Here is a 14,129-nt window from a genome sequence, read left to right on the forward strand (position 1 = left end):
TATTACCACAGCTAAAAGAGTGATGCTGCTAATGTTAAATTAGTGTTTCAACTTCTTGTTAAATGTAAAAATCTCACACCCTTATTTAGCAGTCTTTTAAATCTCCAAATACCACAGCTAAAAGCAAATCACCCAATGGCAATTTCAGAAAACTGTTCTGTCCTAAGTCCCATCCCTGCTGAGATTCTGATGTAATCCTCTCCTCCATTTTGCTCTTTCCAATTCTGCAGTTCTTGAAACACAGTAATAACTGAGTAAGTATTTATTAAGTGAAAAAACGAATGGCCCTCTAAAAGCTGTAGGTTAGGGAAGAAAGGAAAGGTATCTCTATTTATATAATGGCCACTTATAAAACTGTATATTTGTAATTCATAGTGCATTTATATTCTGTGTTCAGTTACTTTACACTTATGTATGAATTTTAAGTTTTTAAAGAATTAAAATAAAATACAACATTAAAATAAAAAAGAATGCAAGTTACTTTTCAGATGATTCACAGGATGCTTATAGGATTTAGCAGTGTCCAAAGAGCATCACTCGGAAAATCAGCCAACAATACTAAAGAGCAGAAAGGGGTTTTGGGAGGGGGCAGTGAGGGGGTCTAACTACACAGTAACATGCTGTTTGTTTGAGGAAGACTTACTTCACAGATGTCCTCTTTACTTAAAGCAATACACCACGGAATTTAAATAAAAATTATTCCATATACTTTGACCTATACGCCCAAAATTAAATTTACATTTTTATTTTTTAGTATATATTTTTATTAATGCATTTTTTCAGAGAGGAAGGGAGAGGGAGAGAGAGATAGAAACATCAATGATGAGAGATTCATTGACTGGCTGCCTCCTACAGGCCCCACACTAGAGATCGAGCCCATAACCCCGAGCATGTGCCCTGACCGAAAATCAAACCGTGACCTCCTGGTTCATGGTCAATACTCAACCACCGAGCCATGCCAGCTGGGCTTGGGTTGTATGTTTTAGTTCATGGGTGGGGAACGTCGGGCCTGCGGGCCGTTGTATAAGGCCCATGAAATCATTTGGTCTGGCCCTGCCAAAGCAACCACAGGCAGAACTTTGAAATTCAATAAATCCAGGAACTTCTTTCATAGCAACATAAATTTTTATTACGTGAATTACATTAAGCGAATGATGTTATAAATATCCAAATGACCCTTGGCAGAAAAAAGGTTCCCCAGCCCTGTTTTAGTGAACTAATATTAGGTACAAGACCATAATAAAGCTAATATTCTATGTCGTTGCTAACAAAGTTATGACAATAGTAGTTAAACAAGATTTTGTTAATAGTCATAAAAAATTATTGTTAGAAAGATGGAAAAGATACCCTTCCCTAAATTTCCCACTAAGAACAACTAAAAGCCCTGGACATTATAATATAAAACAAATATAGACTTTAAAAGTTGGAAAGAAGGCAGCAAATTGGCTAGGAACCTCAGGACCCAAGGAACAAGACATTGGCAAATTCCCTGGGTTTTCTTTTTACCTCATATCTTCCAGAACTGAAGCTGAAAAAATCAGCAACACAAAGGAACCAAAGGCACAGCCCAGAAAAGTCCCAACAAAAACCTGCTCTCCCTAGGTAGTGGACCAAAGAGGAAGCCTAACAAGACTGAAAATTTTCAGACAGTGGCTACTCTTCTCCCGACAACAGCCAAAGAAAAAACTGTAGCCCTTCCGCCACCCAGGCCAACAAAAGCCAAATAGGGAGCTTGGACTTCCAACCTTACCGATCTGTGACAAAGAAGGTCAAGCGGGGAAACAAGGCTTTCCTCTCTCTTTGGTAGTATAAAGTCCCCCACCCTCACCACGCACACACTCTCAGGTTATGTCAGAGGAGGCCTCATCATCTGGATATTCACCATCATCCAGCAATATAACGAGGTGACCTTGCCTAGGTAGCAATATTCCATATGGGCGTAATTCATCATTGCTGGGAGAGTAGAACACTGCCCATGCATCTTCACTGGGAGAGATCAAACTGAATGTGTAGGCCTGTTGTCTGCTGGACCCTGTCCTTCTATTTTTATTGCTGACCGAATTCTGTATCCTTTTGCTGTAACAAACCACAACCATTAGTATAACAGCTTTTCTGAGTTCTGTGATTCCTTCTAGCAAATCACTAAGACTAAACGTGGCCTTGGGAACACCTAAACACACAAACTACATCAAATTTAAAACTTTCGCTCTGCAAAAGACTTTGTTAGAGAATGAAAGACAAGCTACAGAGTGGGAGAAAATATTTGCAAACCAACAAAGGATTAGTATCTAAAATATAGGGTGTCCCAAGAAAACATACATTTTGGGGACACCCTGTATATAAATAATTATAAAGGCAGTGTTTGTTAAAATACATTTCATTTTCAAAATTGAGCTATCAGCTGTTAAAGCATGTATACATTTTGGGGACACCCTGTATATAAGGAACTCTCAAAGCTCAACACTAAAAAAAGGAAATAATCCAATTAGTACATGAGCAAGACATGAAGAGACATTTCACCAAAGAAAATACACAGGGGGCAAATAACCATGTGAAAAATGTTCAACACTGTTAATCTTTAAAGAGCTGAAAATTAAAACCAATAAGATATCACTTAATTCCTATCAGATGGGCTAAAATTTGAAAACTACCAAATGCTAGCAAGGATAAAGAGAACATTGGGTTACTCATTCTAATCCATTTCCATTACTGATGTAAATGGAAAAGTCACTCTGGAAAATAGTGTGACAGTTTCTTTAAAAAGTAAACATGCAACTGCCATATGACCAGCCATTGCATAGACATTTACCACAGAGAAATAAAGACGTAAACTCACACGAAAACCTATACATGAATGCTGGTAGCAGCTTTATCCCTACTAGCAAAAAACTAGAAACAATCCAGATGTCATTCAGCGGGTGAAAGGTTAAGAAAAAAGTGGTCTATTCAATACCACCATTGCTATATACATACTACTCAACTATAAAAGGAAGAAATGATTAATATACACAACTACCTGCATGAATCTCCAGTGGGGGAAAAAACAATTCCAAGGGGCTACATATTGAATGATTGTGTTTATCCAGCATTCTTGAAATGACAAAATTATAGAAATGGAGATTCATGGTCTCCAGGAGTTGAAGAGGGGAAAGTGGGTGTGAGCAACATTAGGTATTCTCTGGTGATAGAAATGTTTTGTATTTTGACTGTAACAAATCAATTCCCTGGTTGTGATGTTATACTGTAGTTTTGTAAGATATAACCATGGGGGAGAGAGGTGCAGAGAATCTCTGTATTATTTCTTAAAATTGCATGTGAATCTATAATTTATTCAAAATAGCAACACTGAACATCATTAAATATCCAAACACTACTTTTAAATTTCTTGGTCTAAAACAATAAAACATATCTCTTAAATGCTCTCAACCCAACCATTCTCCAAATAGTTGTATCAAAACCCTAAGAATTTTAACTCACCTTCCACGCTGTCAGAACAGGAAGTTCCGATGCCAGTGTCACCACTGTCAGAAGCTATACTATGTCTCCTGATGTGATTATTTCGATGGTTGGATGGAACAGTTGTGGCCTGCCACAATGATTCACTACCAGGTAACCATGCTGATGAAGAATAATCTGAGCCTACAAAGAAAAATGTGCAAAAATTAACACATTTATAATCTCTGTGAGTAGAGAGAAGATATCTTTTTCAACCTTGTATAAAAAAATGCACATCCGGTTATATTCTGCCCAAAACAGTTAAGATAGGTCAATGGTAGGTAAGATTCAACATGAATTCAATGCTGACTTAGCAGCTTCCTCTGGCTGAAGGGCTCTGATATCTGCATATGGATATCTGAACTTTCAAACACATACTGTTCTCTTACTTAAAATGTCAAACACATCATCTATCTATCTGGAAATACTCTGCTCTGGAATATTTGATAGGTAGGCATCTGTGATTCCACATACAGGCATTAGCTGAGAACTGGGGCTCAGATAAAGTCTTACTGAATCATATGGCATGGCAATATAAGTAGATTATGCTCACGAAAGGTAAAAAAAAAAAAATCTATTTTTTCTACAATATCCTAATCACTTAAAATTTAAAATTATTTTGCATTATTTTAATTGATTTTATTTCTTCAGTTATCTTTCGATAAATGTTTAACACCACATTTCCCTTTCGAGTTAGATTACTTTGTTTATGAGGGTATCACAATGATCTTATTTTTGTCAAACTTTTCCTTTAACAAAAGCAACGCAATTCATTCAGGTTTCCCAAAATGACAACAACATAATAAAATGATAGAATTATCTATATGTTGATCTCCTCCAGCCTGAACTCAGATTTGTCTTAACATTTAAATATGCTTCGTTTTAAAAAGATTCAATATATTTTATGTAACTAGAATACTGATTATAATTAACAAATGTCATGAATAACATTCTAATCTTTATTTTAGATTGACTGCATCAAAGAATAATATGTCTTGTCTCTATTCAAGCCAATCCAGAATCACAAAGCAGTAAGAACTAGCTGTGAAATATACTCACCAGGTGATACAATAAGAATAATTTTCTCACATAATAGTTATGACTTTGCTACTGAAAGAGGAACTACTTAATTTCTAGATATGTGCTATGCACTTAACAAAAACTTAAGGTTCAGTGAACTCTGACAATCAAGTCTTACCTAGGTCCTTTCATATTAAAGCAACTGAATAATTGTGTAAAATCAGTTCTCTCTAGAACAAAGACAGAGCATTTCTGTAAGAATAGCAAAGATCCCAAGACAGCATACATTTGAACTTCTCTTTGGAAGGCAGTATGTTACATTTTTTAATATAAATTTCAATTCTTTTACACAGACTACTGACTGCCCAGGAGTAACAAAATTCACACTGAAAATATAGGAAGATTACATTTAAAAAAAGAAGTAACCTATTATATTTTGTTTCTGAAGATTTTATTTAATTGGAAGCAAAAATGCATACAATACCAAGTCTTCTATAATATGTTAATATGCCTGTAACTACATTTAGAAAAACAACTAATCTTATTTTTTAATGACAACTCTGAGCCAAAAGAAAATTTAAAAAAGACCACACTGACAAAGCAGATTTACACTTTTGCATAAAAAGCTGAATACATATTATAAATCATAGATACAAATTGCAGGGTTTTTTTCAAAGTGAAGGTTATCACCCATTCAGTAGATAAAGACCAACCTTTTTAAACAAAAGAGAATAGGACAGAAAATATCAAAGCGTATTAACCCTTATATGACATCATAAGATGCACATATCTCACATTTTATAAGATGCACATATCTCTGAAATGTCAACAAGTACACAGTACTTCTGCACAAAGTTCAGAGCAGTGGCCTTCAATTGCCCAATTCTACCATCAATAGAAATTAATGTACAACTAACTTAAAAAGAATAAATGCAGGGAATAAAACAAAAAAAATCTCCTTTCCTTAACCCATACATCTAATCTATTTCTGAAACTGTTCAGTCCATTTCAGAAGTGCCAATTGAATGAGAGCCCTCCTCTCCATTCCCACTGTCACAGATCATACCTTTTGGCTTGACTACTGCAAAGATCTCCTGCTAGAGTAACTCTATCAGAGCTAGCCTCTACGCTACTATCAGAATTATCTTCTTAAAGTCAACATATTTATGTCATTCTTCTGCTTACAGAGATCTGTTGGTTCTTTACTGCATATTGAATAAAACTCAAACTCATTAAGTTTGGCAAACTTCTTCATCAATTAGAAGCTTCATTTTCTAAAACTTCCCAAACCCTACCTCCCCAATTCCGGCTCCCCGACAAACACTCTCCAGCCACACATACCTAATCACTGCCTCCAAACAGATTAGGTTCTTTGGTGACTCCAAGCTGTCTCCCTACTGTACCTTCTTTAAAAGTCCCAGTACAGAATTAGCTTGCTCTAAGTGTTTTCTGGTTCCTCCAGGTGGTATTAACTACTACTTTGTGCTCTCCCAATATATCATTCAAAATTCTATAACAGCATTTACTAATCTAAATTAACCCATATGTATATGACTTTCTTCACCATAACCAAACTGGGAACACTGAAAAACAACTTTTTTTTTCCTTTTTTTAGTCTCTAGCACAGAGCTTCACAGTTAGGCAGGGTCTCCATAAATGCTGTCATTATTACCACTGAGTACTCAATAAATGTCCGTGGTATAAAATTAAAACTCTCAAAGATTTATAATTAGATCTAAAAAAATATTCTTCCATTTAGAAGAAGAAGGTTTTCTTTTCTTTCTTTTTTTCTTTTTTGGTTGTTGTTGTTTATTTTTAAATACAGGAGATTTTAAACTATCCCTGGAGCTAGTGTACATTTAAGTATCTATTTAAAGATCAGTAAATATTTTCCAACACAGCTAAAAATACACTAATAATTATAAATGGTTTGAGGAGTTTATAGCCAAAATTCCAAATAAACATGGGGAAACAATCTCCAATAGGATCAAAGCACCAAAAAAAGTAATAAAATTTTAAATGTAACATTAAAACACATTTTAAGATATTCATATTAATAATAACCACAAAAAAAGAAAAAAAAAAAAACAGAAAAGCCTGCTCTACACAGGAGAATTACTAGCTAAAATGGAAGAAACTTTATTTTCTTTATTCCAGTTCCTCAAGTAACTAAAAATAAAACTACCTTATGATCCAGCAATCCTCACTTCAGGATATATATATATAACAAAATCTCAAAGAGATATCACAACCCCCCATGTTTTACTGCATTATTTACAGCAGCCAAGACAGGGAAGCAACATAAGTGTCATCAACAGATGAATGGATACAGAAAAATGATGTTTATATACAAGGAATATTATTATTCAGCCATTGAAAAAAGAAGAAAATCCTGCATCCATTTTTGACAATATGGATGGATTGTGAGGGTATTATGCTACCTTAACTATGCCAGACAGAGACAAATACTATATGAGCACACTTAAATGTGAAATCTAAAAAAAGCCAACTCATGAAAACAGAACAGACTGGTGGTTGCCAATGACAGGGGATGGGGGAATGGGCAAAAGTAGCCAAAAAGCACAAACTTACAGTGAAAAGATAAGTAAATTCTAGGGATTCATTTACAGCATGGTAACTATAGTTAACAATGCTATGTTGCATACTGAAAGCCGATAAAAGAGTAAACCCTAAAAGTTCTCATCATAAAGAAAAAAAGTGTAACTATGTCTGGTGGTGCATGTCAACTAAACTTATTATGGTAATCACTTTGCAACATACACATATATCAAACCATTATACTGTATACCTTAAACTAATACAATATTATATATCAATTATATCTCAATCAAACTGGAATTGGCTTTCTTGCAGTTAAGGATTTAAACTGAATTCTAAGTAGTTGACAGCTAGTATTCTTTGCTTTCTAAATTAAAAATAATCTGGAAGTTCATTCATTAACTACTGTAACTAACTTTAAAAACATTAAATAGAATTTCCTATTTTCAATTCTAGTGTAACAAGGAAGAGCTTCAAACTAGGTTGGTTCAGGTTGAGGTTTAAATTACCTCAATTAAGAACAATAGTCAGATGGATAAATAAGTGGTTCACCTTTCACAGTAAAAGTATTAATTCAAACCAATAAATATTCACCCCAAATACTCATTATGTAAACAAGGAATTTAAGAGAGGTGGGGTAGCAACCAACACAGATAAGACTATCTCTTTCTATGAAAAAATTACATGCCTGTTGATTTCAGTGTGTGACGGGCCCAAGAGCCCTATCTTCTGGTTACACATGAAATGCTGCATTCAAAAGTTTTTTGGTAGATATGAGGAATGAGGGCCACATATTTAATTTAGTCTCTCATAGCCTTTGTTTCTGTTTATAAACTGGAAAAACAAGGTATGGTAAAAAACTAATAAGAAGTTTTTAACCACTACAAGCATGAGGGAGTATACCAAGTGGTATTCCAAAAGGGTTTACACCTTTGTTTTTAAATATAATTATTTAATAATATCAACTAGTAGAAAAATATTCTACAAGGTAGCAAATTATGGGAAAACTAAGAAGGAAGTATTATCAGTACCCAGGAAAAAATTAAAAGAAGCTTTCCTAAATAAAAAAGTCGTTAGACCTAGTTCTGTACATGCTACTTCTATTTATGTAGCATCGGCTTCCAAAGGAAGCAGAGTACATTAATTATCTCTCAATTAGACATTTAGTTTCTGACACTTGGGAACCAAAGTACTTTACACAATACATTTAAAGGCAAAAACTAAAACAAAAATTCTGGTTATTAAATTTACTGGGGTGACATTGGTTAATAAAATTTTATGTTTCAAGTGTATAGCTGTATAATACATCATCTGTACGTTTCATTGTGTTCACAGCACCCAAAGTCAAATCTTCTTCCATCACCATATATTTATCCCCTTTACCTTTTACTACCCCTCAACCTTTCCCTCTGGTAACCTCCATACTGTTAGTTGTCTTGTTTGTTCATTTGTTGCTTCCAGTTTTATATCCCACATATGAGTAAAACCATATAGTTCTTGACTTTCTGACTTATTTCACTTAGCGTGATATTCTCAAAATCCACCCATGTTGTCGCAAATGGCAGTATTTCATCTTTTCTTATGGCTGAGTTGTGTTCCATTGTAGCTATGTACCACATCTTCTTTATCCAATTGCCTCTCAAAGGACACTTGGGTTGTTTTCATGTCTTGGTCACCGTGAATAATACTGCAATGTACATTGGGGTACAAATAAATCTTTGCAAATTTCTTGGATAGATACCCAGAAGAGAGGTTTGCTGGATCATATGGTAACTACTCTTAATTTTTGGAGGAAGCTCCACACTGTTTTCCATAGTTGGCTGTACCAGTTTACATTTTCACCTGCAGTGAATGAAAGGGTTCCTTTTTCTCCACAACCTCTCCAACACTTATTGTCTTGTTGATAACAGCCATTCTAACAAATGAGAGGTGGTAGCTCCTTATAGTTTTGATTTGCATTTCCCTAATAGTGAAGTTGAGCATCTTTTCATATATCTGTTGGCCATTTGTATGTCTTCTTGGGAGAAGTGCCTATTCAGGTCCTCTGCCCATATTTTAATTGGATTCTTTTCTCTCTTTTTTTGGTGTTGAGTTGTATGAGTTCTTTATATTTTTGTATACCTTGTCAGAGCTGTTGTTTGCAAATATCTTCTATCATTCCATTGGTTGCCTTTTGGTTTTGTTGGTAGTTTCTTTTGCTGTGCAGAAGCTTTTTAGTTTGATATAGACCAATTCATTTAATTCTGCTTTTACTTCCTTGGCCTTAGGGTCAAATTCAGAAAATCCTCCTTACGACCAAGGTCCGTAAGTTTTGTACCTATGTTTTCTTCTATGTAATTTATTGTGTCAGGCCTTATATTTAGTGTATATATATATTTTTTTGAGTTAATTTTTGTACATGGAGACAAATAGTAGTCTAGTTAAATTTCAACTTATTTTGGAGTGTATTAAAACTAATACCCCAAAATAAGTTGAGGAAATTTATAAATATCTCCCCAATAATAAGGAACTTACTTTCTAGTCAAACTTTACAGTACATTATTCCTAAAATGATATGGAATGCTCAGTATTAATTTAATGGCTTCAGAAAAGCTTCAGTAATGTCATGGCAAGGCAATATGTATTTCTAATGGTCAGTCAACACACAATCTTTGCCTCTAAAGCGGAATGAAACCACCTTATACATCCATTTCTCCATAATAAAGTGAGCTGGTTAGGTTAGAGAATCTCTAATCTCCGCCAGTTTTAAGTTGATCCATTTCTCTTCTGACATCTTACATGGCCTCCTGGAAGCACAGACGTCGGTGATTACTCCTTTCTTCATCAGTCTCCTCTCTTCGGGAACACCACCCTCTCACATCACTAGCTGCTCCTTCTCAGTCTCTTTGGATGGTCCCTCTTCCTCTACCTGACCAGAACATCAAGTGTCCCAGAGCTTGATCCTCTGCTGTCTTATCTATAGTCTCTGCTATCTGCTCTATACTCTCTCCATGTGATCACCTTTAAACACCATATATACACAGGTAACACTCAAAATTCCTACCTCCACCTCTCCCATGTCCTTACTGAGCTCCAGACTTGTATGCCCAACTTCCAACTCAACTATCACATGAACCTCTAAAAAAGCATCTCAAACTTCACATGGCCAAAATAGAACTCTTTAGTCCACTTATTCTCACACTCTTCCCCCACCTCAGGAAATGACACCACCATCCATTATAATTACTGAAGCCAAAATTAAGATACCATCCTTGACTCTCCTTTCCCTCATTTACCACCTCTAAACTATCAGTAAATTCAGTTAGCTTTGTTTCTCAAGTATATATTCCAAACACATTATCTTCTCTCCTAATCCAATCTAACCACTCCAATCTGAGCCATCATCACCCACATAATTACTACAATGACCTATTAACCTACTTCTCTACTGCTATTCTTTCCCTCACCCCTCCACAATTTCTCCCCCTCACCCCTCACCGCAAAAAAAAAAAAAAAAAAAAAAAAAGGCCAGAGATCTGTAAATACCAAGGATAAGGAATGCCTGCTTCGTTCCCCGGTCCATAAAACAATGTCTCAGGCACTCAATGTGCACTGAGTGAAAGAATGAATGGTCATCTCCCCTACCCTTTCGGGGGTAGCTTCCCCTCATGGAGAATAGAATCCAAACTTCATACAATGCCTTCCATTACCAGGCCTCCCTCACCTCACATCCTGCTCACTCTGCTCCAGACTCTCTGGTTTTGACATTCCTCAAACTCCTCAAACGCCCCAAACTCACTGGCATCACGGAACTGTTTCTGGACCCTCGGGTACAGAACGCTCCTCCCCTCAGGTCTGGCTCCTTCTCATCCTTCAGGTCTCAATACAGTGTTACCTCCTCAGAGAGGCCTTCCCTGACCAGCCTACCCAAAGCACTTTCTCTACCCATCCCCTGCCATCTCACCCTGTTCCTTTTCTTTGTAGTACTTAACACTAGCAGAATTGTCTTGTTAGTTTACTTACAGACTGTTTATCTCCACTACAATGTAAGCTCCCTTAGGGACCTGGGACCTTATGGTTCTTCTTCAATGATGTATCCTTAGAGTCCAGCACAATGCCTACCACTCACCAACATTTACTACGTGCTCATGTGCCAAGCACTATGCTAAGTAACAACAATGGAGTTTTTTAATTATAGAAAAATAGAAACTAGAAATAAAATATTAGTATAAAGAGCAATTTCATGCTCTTTTTATGTTGATCAATCCTGTTCTTAAAATGAATAGCTTTATACAATAAATTCCACTTTTTAGAATATTATTCTGCCAGTGTAAAAGATGAATATCCTTAAAGTAGTCAAAATAATTAGTATCTCACTGTAGCTTTAGGAATCATCTAGACAACCACATTCTCCATTTTTCAACGTACAATTTGAGGGAACTAATTAAGCTATCACTCAATAAAATACTATCTAGGAGCCTTAACATCTTCTTCTTTTTCTCAGAGTACACATACAACACATTTCATCCAGTCAGAAAAATCATGACTCTGTAAGGCCTTTCTGTTCTCAACATACAGAAATATTCACGGTATAACAAAAGATGTTGTCAACTCACCATTTATTGCCTGGCCTCAAATTAACTTCATTCAAGCCAAGAAGTAACAGAGCTCCAATTACTAATCAAGTTCATTTCACAAAGTCATCACTAAAGTGGAGATGAACCCCTCACCCCCCACTGCCTATTATAAAAGAACATGTCCAACTGCGTTTAGGCAAAAGAGTTATGTTTCATTGTTACCATAGTACTTATAGGTCCATCTAATTCAGAACCACAGCAGAAACCTTCAGTATTTGCTGCGATCATACCAATTACTACCACGCTCATTATGACATCACTAAACACCTATGGCAATGCATCAACTAGCAAGAGGTAGATTTAAAAGCTGGAGGCACTGAACAAGTGACACTTCTTCAGATCATGTAAGTGTTTCTATAACATTTTACTTTTGGTACACTTTTAAGCTGGCATATCCTGCCTCCACATGAATATATTAATATCTTTAAAGTATGACTTATAAAAAGAAACAAATTCAATATAATTAAGTATAAGTACTCAAAATAGCTCTATATCATACTAGATTTTTAACACATAAAGGAAATACATCCATCCTTCATCCAACTTTGGCATCTACATTTTGAATAGGTTGTTCTTGAAAAATCAACCAAATGCATAAAGACAAACCACATGTTCTACTTAAAATTAGCTTTTTGTTAATCACACTTGTCAAGCCAATAGAAAAAAAGGGGGAAGGTGTTTCATTGTACAGAAATATAGAAAATGTTTATTTTATTTTAATTTATAACACAGTTACTATATAAAGCTGAAATACTGTTGGTAAAGCCAAAACAAAGTTAAATCCTAAAGCAAAGGTCAAAAGTTCAGTATTTTCCAAACCACGCATTATTTCTATTTGTTTTTACTGCCATTACTTTAAAAAGAAAGTTTCCTCCAGTTTTTTAGAACACTAGTTTCATAATGCCTTTACGTTTCCCTTTAGTTACATATTTGTATAAACAAACTAGTTTTAGAATTGACCCACATATTGAGATAAATTTATTTAAATAGCAGAAATTATTTATCCATGCCTTTACACTGGCACTCAGGACCAAATGATTGCTGATACACTGAATCAGAAGACTCGTTCTCTTTGTTTTCAGAAAAACTCTAAAATCACTCAAGTTAGTCAAAAGATGTATTGGACAATATTTCAAAAACTATGAATTTTCTTCAAATTCTCAGAAACAGAAAAAAATCCCTACATGAATCAATTAAGAGGTCATTATCTTGACCTTAACCATCTGCTCATTTGCTAAAGAAACCACACAGTGTTTCATCTAACATATAATTTTCAACTAAATAAAAAATAATTTTAATATCTGTTTGCTCGAGAACAGAATAAAGAAACATAAATACTGTCGTCACTATTACTATAAATAATCAATTATCAGCATACAGCTGAAAAACTTTTATTGGAAAGGCAAGTCCTGACTTACCAACAATATCAAAGCTGAGATAAAATATATGCTTTGTAAAGCAATACTGTCCAATTTCCTTAAACTTGGGTAGATTTATAAGGTATCTTCTTCTATATTCTTTACCACAGCAAACGTTTAGAGACTGCAGTATAATCTCAAAGCTTCAGTCACTTAACTTCTCAGCACTATGATAATTTTCTATCATAGATATAACAACGGAAAAAATGATACAACGCTTGGATGACATTACACCACTAAACATGTTATTATAAATAAACTTTAAGAGGTTAAGTCACAAAAACATTACAGATGGCTTTTGACATGTACTAATAATTGAAAGACTCCCTCCAGCCTATTAGAGATAGAGAAATGTCTTCTCACTTAAATTACTTTGATTTCAGAACTGTAAATATCCGGTAAGCATCAGAAACTTCTCAACATCTGTTTCCTCTATTATGTATACAAATATTATACATTTTAGAGACAATAATTCCCTATTTATGTTTTTTACTACTATATCTAAAAGTGTTGCATGATCAAATTTAACAAGAAATTTCAAATCTAACCCTGGGTTATAAAATTTATGTGTATTTAGGTATAATATATAGTATGTTGACTAGAGTTAACAATACTGTATAGAATGATGGAAATTTGCTAAGAGGGTAGCTCTTAAGTGTCCTCAGCATACACCACAATACAAAACAAAACAAAACAAACTGAGGTGATGAATATGTTAACTAGTTTGATTGTGGAAGTCATTTCACAATGTATACATATGAAAACATCAAGTAGGACACCTTGAATATACACACAATTTCCATTTGTCATAGAATTGCATTATTTGACATTTTAATTAGCAATCTTCTGAGTTTGTATTCAATACTTTTTAAACAGCAGAAACTACTACCAGAAAAAAAAAAAAAGCCACTTCCAAATACTGCTTCTGCTTTTTTGTTTTGCAAAAAGCTTTGAAAAAGGTACACAAAAATGTCAGTTACACAAGTTGAGCGCAAACATTTTATGGAACAAGGTTACTTAG

The 14,129-nt window shown here is 34.8% G+C and overlaps 1 protein-coding gene across 1 annotated transcript in view; it reads right to left on the minus strand.

The window, feature by feature from the left end:
• CEP85L (centrosomal protein 85L) overlaps positions 1–14,129 on the minus strand; it is an 84,698-nt gene that overhangs the window by 69,190 nt on the left and 1,379 nt on the right. The window contains exon 2 of the mRNA XM_079781490.1: positions 3,478–3,639. Within this exon, the coding sequence (XP_079637616.1) occupies positions 3,478–3,639 (162 nt within the window). The remainder of the gene's footprint in view (positions 1–3,477; positions 3,640–14,129) is intronic.

Source organism: Cnephaeus nilssonii (genome assembly GCF_951640355.1).
Source record: "Cnephaeus nilssonii genome assembly, chromosome: 9".
In the NCBI taxonomy this organism is placed as follows: Eukaryota; Metazoa; Chordata; class Mammalia; order Chiroptera; family Vespertilionidae; genus Cnephaeus; species Cnephaeus nilssonii.